Genomic DNA, 19,247 nt, shown 5'->3' on the forward strand with positions numbered 1-19,247 from the left:
TACACTAGTACAAGCTGTCCTGAGGCAATTTTCAGACTACAGCGTAGGGAAGTGGAAACCAAACCAAGCCTGCTGTTCTCACTGACTGAAAAGACAGACATCAGAAGTTCTGGAAGGCCTGGGCAGTTTGAATTTGCAGGGCAGACAGATGAAAAGATGGGAGCTATGGAAAGAGCGAGCTCTGGAGATTTGTGTAAAATGGTTCCTTTGACTCTTTGGCTAAATACCAGTTTGCATGTGGATGGGTGAAACTCAATGTTCTTTCCAAAGAAATAACAATCCAGGGAACTATAAACTGAACATTCCCAAAGACTGCATAGGCCAAAAGATTTTTGAAATTCTCACTAGCTGGAATGAAGACACCATGCTACATGCACAAAGCATTCACTAAAGACGCCAAAAAGGTCACAGTTTAGTAATGGGTCTAACTTAGTCCTAAAGGAAAGAATAACTTTAGCTCTGGCCCCCACCACAGGCAAAAATAGGCCTTTCAAGGATCAAACCGATGCCAAGTACCTTAGCTGCTTGCAAGAACAAAATTCAACACTCCTCAAAAGAATATACTTAATTGGGAGGCCAGGTGGGTGGATCGCCTGAGGTCAGGAGTTCAAGAGCAGCCTGGCCAACATGGCAAAATGCTATCTCTACTAAAAATACAAACATTAGCCAGGTGTGGTGGCGGGCACCTGTAATCCCAGCTATTTGGGAGGCTGAGGCAGGAGAATCACTTGAACCTGGGGGGCGGAAGTTGCAGTGAGCCAAGATTGCACCACTTCACTCCAGTCTGGGCATAAGAGCGAAACTCTGTCTTGGAAAAACAAAACAAAACTTCAAAAATCAGCACTCAGTCATGGCTGCCGCCGTTGCTGCTGCCGGTGCCGGGGAACCCCAGTCCCCGGACGAATTGCTCCCGAAAGGCGACGCGGAGAAGCCTGAGGAGGAGCTGGAGGAGGACGACCATGAGGAGCTAGTTGAGACCCTGTCAGAGAGACTATGGGGCCTGACAGAGATGTTTCCAGAGAGGGCCCGGTCCGCGGTCGGAGCCACTTTTGATCTTTCCCTCTTTGTGGCTCAAAAAATGTACAGATTTTCCAGGGCAGCCTCGTGGATTGGGACCACTTCCTTTATGATCCTGGTTCTTCCCATTGTCTTTGAGACTGAGAAGTTGCAAATGGAGCAACAGCAGCAACTGCAGCAGCAGTAGATACTTCTAGGACCTAACACAGGGCTCTCAGGAGGAAAGCCAGGGGCTCTACCCTCACTTCCTGGAAAGATCTAGATTGTTACTGCTGTTTGAGCTGTCCCAGTGGGATAAGTTTGAAATTCAAGTGTTTGAACTGCTGATTATTTGGATTTTTTTTTTAACTTTGGCACACTGATCTATCTAAACCTGGTGGGGAGAATTCTCCCCACACTGTCTCATGGAAAGACTCAACTTGCAACTGTGCCCTCCACACTATCCTTACTTCTATCTTCACTCTGATACCAGAGTGCAGCCATGCAGACGGCTATTCCTGCTCTGGCCACCCCACTCCTTTCACCAAATTGCTCCTAACTGGAAGATGTCACCTTCCCCTTGTGGGTAGGAACCGATGACAGTGGGAGGGATTTGCCCCTGACCATTAACGATTGCCTTTTTTATTTTTTAATTTTTTTTTTTTTAAAGAATGGAGCTGTTGGGGAGGGATATGCATGCAATGTGAAAGACAAAATGCATTACACCTGTAGTGTAAAGTGGCCACTATGAATCCCTATGCACGAGAGGAGGGAGGCTGGCTGCAGCTTCAGCCACAGAATGGGGACTGTGGAAGACAGATCAGGAGTTCATTTCCCCTGCACAGTTTGGTTGTTAGACCTGTGCGTGTGTTTAAAACAATAGAAGTCAGTGCTCACTTTTTGTATTTAAATATTAAAAATGATTCCAACTGAAAAAAAAAATCAGCACTCAGTAATAAAATTCATAATATCTTGCATAAAATTAAAAAATTACTACACAGAAAGCAGAAAAATGGGGACCAAAATTAAGAGAAAACTCAGTCAATACACATGGGTTCAGAAATGAAAGATAAAAGAATTGAGAGACAATGTTAAAACTTCTAGTTTAAAGATGTTCAAGGATTTGAACAAAAACATGAACATAAGAAATAAGTTTTTTACAATAAAGAATCAAATAGAGATTGTCAAACTGGATAAAATCATAAGACCCAACTATTAGGTGTCCACGTGAAACACTTTCAATAAAAAGACATAGGCAGATTAAAGGAATGGAAAAAGAAATACTAATGAAAAATACAATCATAAAAAATCTGTAGTGGCTACATTAGTATTAGACAAATTTGATTTCAAATAAAAGAATATTACCAGGGATAAAGAAAAGTATTTAATAATAAGTGAATTCATTCAAGAACACATAAGAAATATAGTGTGTAATAAACTTAATAACAAAAATTCAAAATACATGAAGTAAAAAACAAAAAAATGCAAAGGAGAAATCAACAAAATCGAAATCATCACTAGAGATTTAAGGGCCCTCTTCAGAGTCTATACCATACCAAACATATAGGATAATAAGAGAAAATATCAATAAAGATGTGAAAAATACCACTATCAATAAACTTGACAAATTCTATAACAACTGTAGAATGCATGCTGTTTTCATATACACATGGAACATTCACCAAGACAGACCATAAGTTCAGTCATAAAATAAGACTCAATAAATATAAAATAACTTCTCAATAAAGAGCATGTTCTCAGATCTATTAGAAACCAATAAATAAAAGAAAGGCGGCCGGGCGTGGTGGCTCAAGCCTGTAATCCCAGCACTTTGGGAGGCCGAGACGGGCGGATCACGAGGTCAGGAGATCGAGACCATCCTGGCTAATACGGTGAAACCCCGTCTCTACTAAAAAATACAAAAAAAAAAAAAAAAAAAAAAACTAGCCGGGCGAGGTGGCGGGCGCCTGTAGTCCCAGCTACTCGGAGGCTGAGGCAGGAGAATGGCGTAAACCCGGGAGGCGGAGCTTGCAGTGAGCTGAGATCCGGCCACTGCACTCCAGCCTGGGCGACAGAGCGAGACTCCCTCTCAAAAAAAAAAAAAAAAAAAAAAAAAAAAGAAAGGCAACTAGAAAATCCTCAAATATTTTGAATTTGAATACCTACTTCTAATTTACTCATAGGTCAAAGGAGAAAACACAAGGGAAATTACCAAATATTTTGAATTGAATGAAAACAAAATAACAGTCTGTCAAAATATGTGAGATATGGCTAAGATGCTGCTTAATACTAGGGGAAAAAAGGATTTAAAGTTGATTATTTAAGTTTCCATCTTAAGAAGCAAGAAAAAGAACAGATTAAGTGAGAGAAAGGAAATAATAAAAATCAGAGAGAAAAATCAATGGAATAGAAAACATAAGCTAATCCTTTAGAAAATAAATAAGTAAAACTGAAAAACATCTACCCAGACTTATCAAGGAAAATACATTCAAAAGACACAAATAACCAATAGCAGAAAAAGAAAAGGAAACATCATTAAAGATCAGTTATTAGCATATTATTAGCACAGTAATTCAGTTAAGAACTGTGTATCGGCCGGGCGCAGTGGCTCAAGCCTGTAATCCCAGCACTTTGGGAGGCCGAGACGGGCGGACCACGAGGTCAGGAGATCGAGACCATCCTGGCTAACACCGTGAAATCCCGTCTCTACTAAAAAAATACAAAAAACTAGCCGGGCATGGTGGCGGGCGCCTGTAGTCCCAGCTACTCGGGAGGCTGAGGCCGGAGAATGGCGTAAACCCGGGAGGCGGAGCTTGCAGTGAGCTGAGATCCGGCCACTGCACTCCAGCCTGGGCAACAGGGCGAGACTCCGTCTCACAAAAAAAAAAAAAAAAAGAACTGTGTATCAACAAATCATATATCCTATGAAACAAATGTCCTACTTAAACTGACTTAAAAATAGAAAATCAGTTCAGCAGTTTCCTATAAGGTTAACCACATACTTACACAACTTAGCAATTCCACCCAGAAATTCACCCAAGAGCAATTAAATATGTATCTATCTGAAGATTCATATATGAATATTTGTAGCTGTTGTATTCACAATAGTCAAAAATGATAAAAATTCAAACATCCATCAACAAGTGAATAGCTAAACAAACCACAAAATATCAGTTTAATTAAATACTACTCAGCAAAAAAGAGAAATAACTACTAATGCAGGCAACATGAATGAGACTCAAAAATTATACTGAGTGAATGAAGTTAGATAAAAAGGTAAACATTTTATGATTCAATTTATACAGAATTCCAGAAATGAACTCCAAAGTGACATAAAAGAGATCTATAGCTACCTAGGGCAAGGCTGGGGGTAAGGATTAATAAAGAATGGGCCCAAAGTGCATATTTTGAGTTAATAGGACTATTTTCTATTTAATTATGATGGTAGTTACATGAGAGAATGCATGTGTTAAAACTCAAACTGTACACAATAAAAAGCACTAGAAGTTAATTTGAAAAAAATATTTGGTTAGCTTAGTGCTAATTTTAGGACCACCGTTTGGATCAAGTGCTTCTCCCATTTGTTCTGCATACCTTTATTCTCCAGTTGTCCCCAACATCCTCTTTAATTCGGCTTAACCAAGATTCATTAAACCAAGCTGCATCACTGAAACAACAATAACAAAAATACTAAAGATGAAAATGCTTTTATTACACAAAAAAATTAAATAGAGACAACAGAGAAAGTTACTTTATGTCTTAAAGCCTATCCTTAATAACAATACTGAATATTACTTATATAGTAATAATTTATCATATTAAGTTATTTAAGTCATTTGCCCCTTCAATTTAATAAACATTTACTAAATATTTAATACTAGGTGCCCTGCTACCAGGAAGATGCAAAAGTCTCAACCCTGAAGAGGTGAAAAACCAACATTTTAATGAGTGTCTACTCTGTATCAAGCACTGTGCTTGATGTTGGTCCAAGTTATTTCATTTAAATATGATGGCAACTTGGCAAATACTCCATTATTATTTCCAGTCTTACTATTTAGGGAATTGAGGACGAGAGAGTCTAAGTAATTTGCCCTGGGTGATACTATTAAAAACCCATGGCAAAGCCCAAAATTAATCTATTCAATTGAGTAGAATTAAGCAGAATGAGTTTAAATGAGAAGTCTACAAAGACAAGTTTAGTTTTAATGAAAAGCAAAGTCCCAAATTGATACTGATGGCCAAGACAAAGAATTGCTATACTAAATTTTTATGTATTTAATAAGGTTTTGAAGAACAACATTTAACTATATATAGTGAACTACATTAACAGACTATATTCTAAACAAATATCTGGACGCTTTCTCTGAGTAAGGAATTGAGATTAATATGAAGATAATTTACCATTTTGACCTTAGAGAAGTAATTATTAAAGGAGAAAAGTAAAAAGCACAAATAACTACACTCAAAGGAGAATGTGATAAATGTTCTAAGGGTAAAACAACTTCAAAATCACAGAATGTTAGCACTGGAAGAGGTCTTAAAGGTCTCATCTAAATTCTTATTTTACAGGTATGCCAACTAAAATGGGGAAAAATTAAAGAGCTTCTTTTCCAAGGTTGTAATTTGAATTTAAGAATGCAAAACTGAAATCTTTCTGCTCATATGTTCTAAAAGCAAAAGATAACTCCTCTGGCTATGATAACCAAAAAAATGGCTTCACTATTTTCAATTCATTTATTTGGAATTTGTAATCATTTTACTTTTTATTTATAATCAACACATAATAATTGTACATAACCATTTTCTTTTGAGCAGATTAATGTTAATTGTGCTCAACTTTTCCCAGACGCTAAGGTGGAAATTACCAAAACAATTTAAATATGTAAATACTATACTGATAACAAGGTATTTACTTGAAATGACTGAATGAATTGAGTTAATGAGTCAAAACTGTTCAATTCACTTTGTTTTTATATCAGATTAAGTAATAAAAAGTCCTAACCAAAAGAGTTATGCCAGTTGTGATGTTTAATATTAGTTATGAGTCAACTTGGCTATGCCACAGTGACCAGATACTTGGTAAAAAACCATCTGGATGTTGCTGGGAAGGTATTTTCTAGATGATATTAACATTTAAATCAGTAGACTTTGAATAAAGCAAACTACCCTCCATAATGTAGATGGGTCTCATCCAATCAGTTGAAGACCTTAAGAAAAAGGCTGACCTCCCCCAAAGAAAGAGCAAATTGTGTCAGTAGATGGCCTTCCAACTCCAGCTGCTCCTCTTTGAGTCTCTAGCCTGCTGGGCTACTCTGCGGAGTTTAGACTTGTCATCCTCCATAATCACATGAGCCAATTCCTTTAAAAAAAAAATCTTGGGCTGGGCGCAGTGGCTCACACCTGTAATCCCAGCACTTTGGGAGGCTGAGGCGGGCAGATGACCTGAGGTCAGGAGCTTGAGACCAGCCTTACCAACACGGAGAAACCTGGTCTCTACCGAAACACAAAAAAATTAGCTGGTCATGGTGGCACATGCCTGTAATCCCAGCTACTCGGGAGGCTGAGGCAGGAGAATCGCTTGAACCCGGGAGGCAGAGGTTGCAGTGAGCCAAGACCGTGCCTTTGCACTCCAGCCTGGGCAACAAGAGCAAAACTCTGTCAAAAAAAAAAGAAAGAAAATCTGTGTGTGTGTGCACATGTGTGTATATTGAGACACAGATTATACACACACTCACCCTCTACTGGTTCTGTTTCTCTGAACAACCCTGACTACCACCCCAGTCTTCTAACTGATGCTAAAAAAAACTCCAAATATATGATTCTATGCTATAATTACCTTTAGAAATTGGATCTAGATATAACCTATTTTTCTCTAGTTTTTCCAAGATAATTCCTTTTGTCTTACATTCCTCCTCATCTTCCTTTCTACCTCAAATCAACTTTAGCCCAGAGAAATACTTTCTAATCTAGTAAAAATATATCTCCTGCTTTCTTGCACACAAATTCACCCTTCTCAAACAACTATAATTGCAGTCAACCTTTTCCACTATTAAACTTGATCTCCAACCTCAGAAATCTCAGGACATCTTTTTTTTTTTTTTTTCTGCCACAACCTCTACATGTCTTAGAGTCTTGGCCCCCAATAATTAGCTCCTTTTCTTGTATTTCCCAGAATTTCAATAACACTCAAGGGATATCGAATAACAAAAGGGGACACAGGACTAATGAACCAAAACATGGTCCAATTACTTTCTAATAAAACTAAGTAAGAATTACTACGTTTTAACTCCATCCAGGGTATTTATCTTCAACAATTTTACCAACTGAATTCAGGTAGTAAGAAATACCCACTAGTTACTACAAACAATATAGTTGGGTCACTTCAACGTATACCCAGAACCTATTATTCCTGAAATATCCAAAAATCTTCTCTATAAACCCATCAAAGTATGGTCTATATTTTGGACAGTTGTGTATAAAGTATAGATAAATGTTCATATAAGTATGTCCATGGATAGATGTCCATAGATGGATGTCCATACTTACATGGACATCTATCTATACTGTATACATAACTATCTATACTTTATGTCCATACTTATATGGACATCTATCTATACTTTAGAAGCAACTGACTTTCGTTTTATTAATACTCCAAAGTAAAAATCTATCAGGATGATTTCAATACATTTCAATGATTACAGCTAGTTGGGAGCACTGAACTTGGAGTCAGACCAAACTGATACAAATCCTAGCTGTGTCATTTACTTATCATTTAACTTCCAAAAGCAATTTCAACTACTTATACCTCCGTCCTCTTGTATAAATTCAAAGTAAAAATAACATCTACCTCACTAAACTAGTAAAATTTAAATGAAATAACTTCAAATGTGGTCTAGAATGATGCCTTTATACAGTAAATATTCAGATGTTGGCTATCATGGTTTATCATGTTAAATGCTCAAATATCTGCTAAGTGAATAAACAAATAAATGCATGATTCTTAAGGTCTCTTAATATCCTATATTCTCTGTCTCATTCTTCTCCCTCTTGCAAAAAAAAAAGGTTTAGTCAAAGACAACAGGAACAGAGAGGTTAACCGGTACTTAAAGTGATGAAAGCTAAGCCTTTCTTTTGAAGATACGGCATGCACTGTTTATAGTTGTTCTGGGGTGAATCCTATCTTCAAAAAAGATAGTTTAAGTCCTAACCCTTGTGAATATGATTGAAATAAGGTTTTCATGTATGTAATAAAGGTAAGATCAGGTCATAAAGAATTCGGATGGGCCCTAATCCAGTATGCCTGGTTCCCTTATAAGAAAAGAGACACAGACAGAGGTAAGATGGCCATATGAAGACAGAGTGGAGATACGCTGACACAAATCAAAGAATGCTTGGGACTACCAGAAGTTGGAAGAGGCAAAGGAGAATCATCTCCTAGAAGCTTTGGAGGGAGCACAGTCCAGAAAATAGTTTGATTTAGAACTTCTAGCCTCCAGAACTGTGAGAGAACTAATTTTTGCTGTTTTAAGGCACCTGGTCTGTGGCACTTTGGGTACAGTGGCCCTAGGAAATTAATACAGTTGTATAGTTTTTTTCCCACGTGTTTTTAAAAGAACTGAAGCTTCGGCTGGGCGCAGTGGCTCACGCCTGTAATCCCAGCACTTTGGGAGGCTGAGGTGGGCAGATCACGAGGTCAGGAGATCAAGACCATCCTGGCTAACACGGTGAAACCCCATCTCTACTAAAAATACAAAAAAAAAAAAATTAGCTGGGCGTGGTGGCAAGCACCTATAGTCCCAGCAACTTGTGAAGCTGAGGCAGGAGAATGTCATGAACCCAGGAGGTGGAGCTCACAGCAAGCCAAGATCACGCCACTACACTCCGGCCTAGGCAACAGAGCGAGACTCATCTCAGAAAAAAAAAAAAAACTAACTAAACTAAAGCTTCTACATATTACATATTCAAATTGAAGATAATAATTAAGGAACTGTAGAGCCCTAGCAATAACTCCATGGCTCTTCATGTCTAAGTTAAACAGTTTAGACACCACTTTATAAAGATATTACTATTTGGAAAAACATCTGCTTCAAGTAAGTAGAAAAGAACTATTGGTTAAATTTTGCTACTTCTGTAAAAAGCAGAATTTCTCTTCTTACCTTCAGTAACAATTCTGATGTGATAGGATGTCAGCCACAATAGCCATCAATGCAATATGTTAAAAATTATAACATATTTGAGCCGGGCACGGTAGCTCACACCTGTAATCCCAGCACTTTGGGAGGCCAAGGCGGGCGGATCATGAGGTCAGGAGTTCCAGACCTGGCTGACCAACATGGTGAAACCCCATCTCTACTAACAATACAAAAATTAGCCGGGCGTGGTGGCATGCACCTGTAACCCCAGCTACTTAGGAGGCTGAGGCAAGAGAATCGCTTGAACCTGGAAGGCGAAGGTTGCAGTGTGTCAAGATCGCACCACTGCATTCCAGCTGGGCAACAGAGCAAGACTCTGTCTCAGAAGAAAAAAAAAAATTATAGCATATTTAAAGTGCTTTGAAATGTTCAAAGACATATAGTAAAATTAACCTTTTAACCGGAATAAGACATACTGGTCCAACCAGGGAGAAAATGTATGTTTTATGTCTCACTATTCAGGATCCAGACTTCTGAAAAGTTCCAAAACTGGAAAGGAGTTTAAAAAGAAAAATAAATAAAAAGTAGCCCCTGGATGACAAGGAGGCTCAGACACCTAAGAGCATGTAAAATTGGGTGAATGAAGCAGAGAGAGGGAGAAATAAAGAGAGATATTTAGGGTTAATTTTAGGGCACTGGCCAATTGTTATGAAGACAGAGAATTTCTGATTGGCTATTTTACTTTTCCTGCAGAAAAGCTCTTAGAAGACTATAACAAACAAAAGAAAGAAGAAATAAAGAAAAAGCAGAGAGAGGGAAGATCAGCGTTAACAGCAAAATCCAACAGATGGTGGAGAAATTAGCTAAAATTTATTAACTCTACTCTAAACATCACGTCTAGTGTTAGAGTATAGGAGGTCAAAGAGCTCTATGGATCACATCATGGCAAAAACAGGTTTCTTTTGATTGTATTCTGGCATAAAACTACTAAAGCCCACCAAAACATATAGAAAGGACAACTCTGAATGAGACTGTTGAAATGAGTGATGCATACCAGCCTTACATTCATACCAACCACAGTGTTGCTGCATCTACACCAATATTCACAACATAGCATGATGAGAAGAAGGCAAGGCATAAATTCTAGTGACAAAAAACAATGATGACTATCTCAAATCATCAAAAAAGGACTATGTCCAGAACGCTTGGCTCTGATGAATTAAATCATTTCAAAATCAACTAAGATATAAATAAATAAAACATTTAAGAAATATTTTTAAGACAGAATGGGAGTAAGAATAGTTTAGAATAACTGTCACCTCCTCAGAAGTTAACATGTTAGTTAAGTTTGTCTTTTAAAGTATTAATCATAAATTAACCATTAAATCAGTCTAGTCACAAGAGATCATTTTGAAGATTCTAAATAAGTAGGATTTTTATATCATTTTAATTGCTTTTCTAAGACAGGCATAGAATTTTTGCTAACCCATCTAAAGGGTTTTCAATGTAAATCACAGCAAATCTTTACAAGATGATGGTGACAAACAATATGACTATAAAACAGTGAAGCAGAGATAGGATTCCAGTCTCAAAGTAAGCTAATATAAAGTTGTTATAATTATTAATTAATAAATTGTGAGTACAGAATTGGCCTTGTTTGTCCTACTTAGGGTACAGCTCATATTATAGACTGTAACCCTAACCCTTACACAACGTCGGCAAATATTAGGGGAAAAATGGATTTAGAATCTTTTGATATTATATGATTACATAAAATGAGTCTAGCCTAAACACAACCACTTTATTAAAGTTTCCCAGTATCTGTGACTTCAAATTTCATTCATTCCTCATTTCATTATTGGTGAACTCATAAATTACTACTATTAATTCAGAAATACATTTTAAAACTTAATACTTTAAAATTTTTTCCAAATCCAATATTTTATGCTCCAATTATTTCTAAGATAATAATCTCCATGCAAGGATACCTTCAAATGACAACCAAAGAAAACACCATAAGCAATTATATCATTAACTTGTTTCTTTTATATATTTTATTTAAAATAGTGTGATCATGCTCATAACAAGTTTAAAATAAGTTAACTTGAATAAATAAGAATCCTGATCATATATTCAGTTAAAATGTATCTCTATGAACAAGTCAGGAATAATGAGGTGGTAAACTTTTTGTTCACTAGCTGCAAGAATGCCTTGGTGCCATATTCCTGAATATGTCACTGGGTAAGATAAAGTTGCAATAACCTTTGGAAGTTAAGTCCAAGTTTTCTTCCTTGTTATTTATTGGGTTTACAATGCTTTTCAGGGAGAGTCTGACCACTACTCACATTTGATGAAGAACTTGTGCCATGGCAACTCCACTAGTCAGCTGTTTGACATCTTGACAAGGTGAGGCAGTATTGAATGTCTGCAGCTAAAATGACATAAAGCAAATGATCTTACTGCCTCTTTATACCTACAAGGTAGCATTACAAAATACAAACATAAATTGAAAACAGATTTAAAAAAAACAAAACATAGTCCTGTTTTGTTTAAATGTAGACCCAGACAAACAAATGGAACTATGCTAATATGTCTCTATGGTTGTGTAACTTTATAAAAATAAACTAAACATTTCACAAAATCATGCCTAAGACATTAAAACACATTGATGCCATGCATAAGTAATACATAATTTGGAATAATACAAAGCCAGGTGTATAGCTCTAGTCTTGTGTTTTGTCTATATTTAGCAGAACATCAGAAAAAGAACTTAAAGATAACCCAACATTTGCAACTTAAATTTTCACTTATACCATTTGATAGAAAAACAAAGGCTAGAAATGTCAAATCTAAAGCTACTTACGGTTTATCCATGAGCTCTGAAATAAGACAGGACTTCTACTTCCTATCTAAAAATTGGCCTTACATCTTGAAGAATTAAGGTCTATCTACCATGTCAAATTGTTTCTATCTAATTTGGCTTTAGGTATACTAACTTTTCACATATATCTGTTAAATATTCGTGTATACATTGAAGAGAAGTGGAATAATAATCTCTTTTTACAATAAACAAATATGATAGAAAAAATTTTAGAAAGCAAATTACATCAGAGCTAAAATGGATCATACACTTTCTAGAAATGTAATCTCAACCTATAAAGATCTTAAATTAAATATACTATGATTGTCTTTTTCCACACATACTCACCCACTTCACTGTTAGCTAATAATTTCTTAGTTTACCATTTAACTATCTTAATCCAATAAAATTCTCTCCCACTATAATTCACTTTTAATGGTTCTGTGTATTTTGAGATTTGGCAATTGGAGATTCAGACATCCATTATCTAACACAACACAGATGAATGATACCAACAAACTAAACCTAGCCAGTTACTTTCAAAGCACACAGAGACACTTTACTAAGCTCCTACTCTATGTGAGACACTGTGGTATATGACGGGGCTACAAAGGAAAATCACCAGGTTTCTACCCTTAAAGCTTCAGTCAAAAGTTAAGGAGAGGAGTAAAAGACATAAATCATTTCTAGACAATATGGTAAGTCCCATGATTACAGTCTGCACAAAATGTTCTGCAAAAAATGGGTGTCACCTAATCTAATTAGGGTTTGTATTTATGAAAGACTTCTTGGAGATGATTTCTGAATGGAAAGTCTAGATGGAAGAGTAGCATATTTTCCTTTTTTTTGTTGTTTTTGTTTTTGTTTTTTGTGTTTTGCTTTTTGTTTTTTTGAGGCAGAGTTTCACTCTTGTTGCCTAGGCTGGAGTGCAGCGGCAAGATCTCAGCTCACCACAACATCCGCCTCCTGGGTTCAAGCGATTCTCCTGCTCAGCCTCCCAAGTAGCTGGGATTACAGGCATGCGCCACCACGCCTGGCTAATTTTTTGTATTTTTAGTAGAGACAGGGTTTCACTGTTGTTAGGCAGGATGGTCTCAATATCCTGACCTCATGATCCACTCGCCTCGGCCTCCCAAAGTGCTGGGATTACAGGTGTGAGCCACTGCACCCGGCCAAGAGTAGCATATTTTCTAAGTAAAGAAAAGAAATTTTCTAAGTAAAGAAAGGAAAAAAAGCTTCAGGAAATAGGAATATGAAAAAAGTACAGATACATGAGAAAATATATTATTTTTAGGGAACATGCAGTTCAGTATCACTGGATTTGCAGTGCAAAGAAGGCTGGGAAAGGAGTGACAACGAACAGGGTTAAAGAGACAGGACTCCAAAGGGCCGTGACAAGAAGCTTGGACTTATTTTACAGTTAATGGCATTATCTACATAATGGGAAACAGTAGGGTAGTTTCTACCTCACAAGATGGTTCGGGAATTAAATGAAACAGCAAACATACCTATATCAGGGCCTGGCATGTGGCATGAGCTCAACAGCTGTTAGCACATTAGCTATGAGTCAGGGTTTCTCCAAGTATAGGGTTTAGAAACAATATGTATCAGAATTTCTAGACATATTAAATAAGAAAATCCCCAACTGATTCTTAAACATGTCAATTTTGGAGAACCATTGCTCTGGGTGATGAAAAATCACTGAAAAGTAATAAGGAAGAGTGACATTCTTTAGTATATTTTGGAGAACAGCATAGTGACACAGAGTAGCTTTATGCTTGAGTCAGGATGACCAGTTAGAAGGTTCCTGCAATGGCTCTGATGAGAAAAATAGACAGCGTAGAGGAAATCACCATAATGTTGACTGAGAGGACATGATGAACTAATGGAATATTTAAAATATAAAATAAGGTTTTTGCAACTGGGTGGACGTACAGGGAAGAGAAACTCCAAGAATTAGGGCATCTTTAAAAGGAAAATAAACTGTAACTTCCACTTTTCAGCCCTTCCAACTTACACATTAATTTTTAATATGTAACTTAGAGTTACTTATTTAACTTTTTACAAAATTGACACAATTCATGATTTTAAAAGGACAATTTCAGAGACACAGAATACTAGGCAAAATAAGAGGTACACATGCTAAGGGACTACCTCCATGACCACTATGTGTTCAGATTAAAATCAATTTCCCCTCCTTACTGCCATGAACACTGGAGTGTCTCTGAGAAGTTCTTAAAATAGCTGTAAAATAAATTAGAAAACAGAATGTAATTTCATTTGGCTCAATTGAAAGGCTTACAACCAAGAACAGTGATAAATTAAAAAGTTTAGTGGGGAGGCTGGGCGCAGTGACTCACGCCTGTAATCCTAGCACTTTGGGAGGCCGAGGCAGGTGGATCACTTGAGGTCAAGAGATCGACAGCAGCCTGGCCAACATGGTGAAATCCCGTCTCTACTAAAAATACAAAAATTAGCCAGGTGTGGTGGCACATGCCTGTAATCCCAGCTACTAGGGAGCCTGAGACAGGAAAATCCCTTGAACCTGGGAGGTGGAGGTTGCAGTGAGCTGAGATCATGCCATTGCACTACGGCCTAGGCAACAGAGTAAGACTCTGTCTCAAAAAAAAAAAAAAAAAAAAAAAACAGATTACTGGGGAGAGTGAGGTCAAAGCAGACAGACAAAAGAAAATGTATTCTTTCTAACTAAAGTCTTTTTAGTGAGTGGCCTGAAAGGACAGACAGGGTTTCCACAGGTGTCTATCACTAAACACAGTGTTCTGGCAAATAACTACCTTACTTTCTTCTATATTTCTAAATAAAACAAGTAATCAGAAATGTGGAAATGCTGTTCCTAAACTACTTTAATGTAAATGTCACAGAAATCAAGGAAAATGGGATTTTCACAACTGACAACCAACAGAAACTCAATCTTGGATCAACTTTATTTTCATATTCTCCTCCTCCAGCTCCTCATTACAAAAAGACAACCATTGCTTTGAGTTTTAAGATCTTCATAAAAATAATTGAACTTTTAATAATTTCTAAATTTGGGCATATATTAATTATTACTCTTTCAATCATCTGCCTATCAAAGAATGCAAGAACCAAGAAAAACATTTAAAAATATTTGGTCCAACCTTCTAATTTTATTGGTGAAAGTAAGGTCCAAAGATATTAAACAAATTTCCCATGTCACAGAATCAAGTAGCAGAATTAAATTTATCTTTATACAAACATTTCTTCAAACTCTCATACATGTCCTCCAACATGTAAATGATGTCCACATTTACCCTTTTGTCCTGAATTTTCTGCTAAGTAGCAGTACGACATTTCTAAGAATCAATTATTTTAAGGTGAGTTTCAAATCATAAAATGCAATTTTTTAAAAATTGCCACAAGAGGCATTCCTTCACATAACCAACTTTTTTTGATGACTTCTCTAATCTGTTGACATTGGCTCTGTTCCTCCTCTTAGTGCTGAAAGAAGAGTTATTCCCAACTGTCTTACCTCCATGATTTGGCCCCATCATAACTTTTTTTTCATCTTCTACCTCTGGGTCAGGGTTATCATGACAAATGTGTATGTTCCACTATCTCCTTTTAATCTACAGCCAAAGGAGACCATTTGTTTTACTACTAGTGTCTCTTCCCTGTGTCTGGAGAACAAATTTCCACTGATTTCTACTTGATGAAATCCAACAGTCCTCTATGACCCAGTTAAAAATTCACTCCCAAGTATTTATAAAAAACTAAGCTATATCATACTTAGTGGTGAAACACTACTCTCTGAGGTCAGAACCAAGGCAATGATATTTACTATCACCATTTTGATTTGGTGTCTTATTGGCAATAGTTGTCAGTGTTCTCCTAGGGACAGAGCAGAAAATAGGTCATGTAAGAGCTCTGATCCCAAAAGCCAACTGGATTACTTTAGAAAGTACCGTGTTATAGATAAGAAAGAAAGAGGTTAACAGGTTACAGTGGGATAAGGGTTGGAGACAAATAGGTCACTACTTTAGAAATGGTTGTAACAGAGTCCCTGAAAAGCAACATCTGACCTAAGACCTGACTAATGGAAGCAGGCAACCTCTGGAAGAACTAGAAAGAAAAGATTCTAGATAGAGGGGAAAAAATCCCGGCTGCATTAAAACAGCTTAGCTTCTTCAACAAATAGAAAGTCAATGCAGCATGATGGGCTTGAAGAACTGTTGCTTGAGGTGAGTTTGGAGAAAGATCGGTAGGTGTGGTAAGATCAACAGTGTGGTTGCTGGCAAAGGCAAAAAAATTAGTTAATTTTTAAAAAAAGACAGTAAACTTCACTGGAAATCATCTAAAGAGGTAAAGAAAAGGCAACAGACTAGATAACCAGAGACTAAGACAATTTCACAAAGGAACCATCAAGTAAGAAAATGGTAATATAACACTTACTGGATTTAGTAAACTGGTAATGAAGTGAAAGTCTTAGAGGAAAGAAACTCAAGTGTAGTGGGTTGAAGACTGAGTGAGGCATAAAGGGTGAGTATAAAACAACTCAAATTTTACTGTGAAGAAAAGGGGAAATATGGTGTGACTTTAACATGGAGTAGTGGCTCTTCTCTGTTTAAAAAGGTGAGTATTTCAGCAAGTTTATATGTAGAGAGAAAGAAGCCAAGGGAGAGAAAGTAGCTGTAAATACAGAAAGGGAACAAATGATACAATAACGTTTTAGAAGAGATGGAAGGGATGGAGGCTAAAGCCAGAGCCAAGGATAAGGAGGTGGTAATTTGCCCGAGAGGAAGAAGAGTTGGGGGCTCAGGTAGAATACCAATAAAGGTTTGCTAAGAGGCATGTGAGAGAAACTGTCTGGTTATTCTTAAGTATGGGCAATGCTATGAGAAAAGGTGCATTTGGCAGTAACAGCATTACTAGAGGCAACAGTTTGGATGGTCATTCAGTTTTCTCCACAGTGCTCAGCAGCCCAAGAGAAGACTGAAGCAAATGACCAATTTTACTCTGTTATCCGTGATTTCTTATCATTTGGTTGATATTTTTGCAGCTTTTACTGAATTTTACCTTCCACTGTAATTACACACAGCTCTGGCTACCACTCCGGTCCTCCCCAGTGCCTACCTCAACATTGGAAGTCAATAAATTCTGGTTAAAAGAGTGGATACGGTGACATAATATTTTAAAATATTACAACACAAAAGAAAATCCTGTGCTTCTCCACCACCTCATATGTAAGTCAATGACATCACAAAGACTAAGCTTAACAATTCAGTCAATAGAGGTTTACAACAATTGTAACAGATTCAGATACACCCTTTAATTAGTCTCTTTTAACAAAACAAATCATTAAAAGTAATGTTGCCTTGTTTCATGAGTCTTAAATACAGCACTTCCACCCGAATACCTATTTCAAATGAAAATTCAGCTGAACAGTGAGCTAACTGATTTTAACTCATGAACCCTAAATATTTGCATTCCACTATAAGCAAAAGTTATTTACTTACAAAGCGTAAAAGTTGCTTTAAATTATGGCTATTTCCAATAGACTTCACACACTTCCATAAACCTGGATTTCTCATTCTTTGGAATTCGATGCATTAGATCACTAGGGAATCTCAACCGATTACAGTCTCCTGATCCAGTCTGTTTACATTCCATTCTACAAACACTCCCCTACAGACAACTAAACAACTGGTTTGGGATGAGCATCATCAACAGCACCTTGTGGCCCATCAAACACTATCCTTGCTCAATATGGGTTAAGAACCACACCTGAATGCCAGCACTGATATCTAAGTAACTCTAAGAGGTGGGATGTCATTTTGTTGACTGGAATATTGAACAATCTGGGGACAGATATGCCTGTCTAGACCCAACACAAATTAACAAAAATCCTAAACATAGATAAATCCTAAAGAAAAATGTCAACTCATTTTCTTTAAAGAAAATGCTGTCCATTTGGAGGAGGAGAGGGCCAGCGAGAAAAGGGAAAACGACCCCCGACTCCCAACACATCTTTTTCTCCATACGGGAAATACAAACATCTCTTTGAAGCGGCTTCTACAAAATCGGATGTTCTAGAGTCCTGAAGGAGCACTGGTCCGGGAACTAAAACAGCCAGCCACCTCCTGGCCACCTGTATCTAGGTAGAGCAAGGTGGTTTGAGGATGCGGGATTAGGTTTCAGAAAGGGTCTTCACGCCCAAGCGGACGAAGGCAAGACAGCGATCCAAAAAGCCCAGGGCTCAGGGCGCTGTTCAGGGGGAGAAAATGGGGCGGCGGGGGGCGCTTGGTTCATACCCCAGCTGTTAGAGACACCAGGCAGGTCGAATCCTCTGGCTGAGACCAGGGCCTCCACCGTTACGCTCCTACAGCTTCCTTTACCCCCGCCCGCGGACACCAACCCGCGCCCACACACCTGACCAGCGACTCGCAGGTGGCACTCTCTCGGTCAAGGACGACACGAGGTGCCAATGGCAGGGCGCGCCGGGACCCCTGTGCAGGTAGCCCCTGCTCACCTGGGAGAACAGGCGCCCCAGGCTCTTCGCCTCGACCCCCTCGCCCCCTCGCCTCCTCGCACTCACCCAGATCATGAGGCTGTCGCACAAGGGTAGCTTGGGCTGCGGCGGCGGCCGCGTCTCCTCCATGGCCGGCGCCGCCGTCGACGACGCCGCGGACACCTTCACCTCCCTCCTCCTGGCGCTCCTCCAGGAGCCGGCGTCCACGACCTACTAGCCCCCAGGAAAGCTCGGTACCAGGCCCGACCCGCGCAGCTCACGCGCGAAACCTCGCGCTGCCAACGTGTCCGGCGTCACCCCCTCCTCACCCGCCCCCGCCTCGCTCCAGCGTTCGCCCCCTCCCCTGCCTGGGCCGCGGCCGCACTGCCAAGCACCTGAGCCCCGCCTCCTCCCACCCCTCCCCTCCTCCCACCCGTCCTGCCCACTCCCGCACACCTCCCTCCGCCGCCCTGAGTGACCTGGCCGCGCACCAGTCACAGAGACGGTAGGCACCCGGGAGGGCTGGCGGGGCGGGGCGGGGGCGGGAAGAACCGGGATAGGTTGCGCAGGATGGATTGCTGATTGGACGTGCCCTCGTGGGCTCTGACCAATCAACGTGAGACAAGCCTGAGCCTTGGTGAGAGGGTGAGAGTGGGTGGGAAGAGGTTTATGACCTGGCAGGTGCAGTGAGGGCGGGGGCGGGAGATTGCGCGCGGGAAGCGAGCGCGCGTGCGCGATGGGGATAGGCAAGGCTGAAGCTTGCACAGCC

General features: G+C 38.9%; 1 protein-coding gene and 1 pseudogene across 2 annotated transcripts in view; one reads left to right on the forward strand and one right to left on the reverse strand.

Moving 5' to 3' along the window:
• The window catches only part of HOOK1 (hook microtubule tethering protein 1), a 70,080-nt gene extending 51,196 nt beyond the window's left edge, over positions 1–18,884 (reverse strand). Inside the window, exons 1-3 of one of the 2 annotated variants that reach the window (XM_030913462.1) lie at positions 18,566–18,884; positions 11,477–11,562; positions 4,591–4,663 (exon numbers count right to left, since the gene is read on the reverse strand). In XM_030913462.1, the coding sequence (XP_030769322.1) occupies positions 4,591–4,663; positions 11,477–11,562; positions 18,566–18,628 (222 nt within the window). In that variant the 5' untranslated portion in view covers positions 18,629–18,884. The remainder of the gene's footprint in view (positions 1–4,590; positions 4,664–11,476; positions 11,563–18,565) is intronic. The other variant, XM_030913464.1, reaches the window with a different exon arrangement.
• Positions 851–1,204, forward strand: LOC104664289 (annotated as a pseudogene).
• Positions 18,885–19,247: the final 363 nt, after the last annotated feature.

This window comes from Rhinopithecus roxellana, chromosome 12 (genome assembly GCF_007565055.1).
Source record: "Rhinopithecus roxellana isolate Shanxi Qingling chromosome 12, ASM756505v1, whole genome shotgun sequence".
Classification (NCBI taxonomy): domain Eukaryota; kingdom Metazoa; phylum Chordata; class Mammalia; order Primates; family Cercopithecidae; genus Rhinopithecus; species Rhinopithecus roxellana.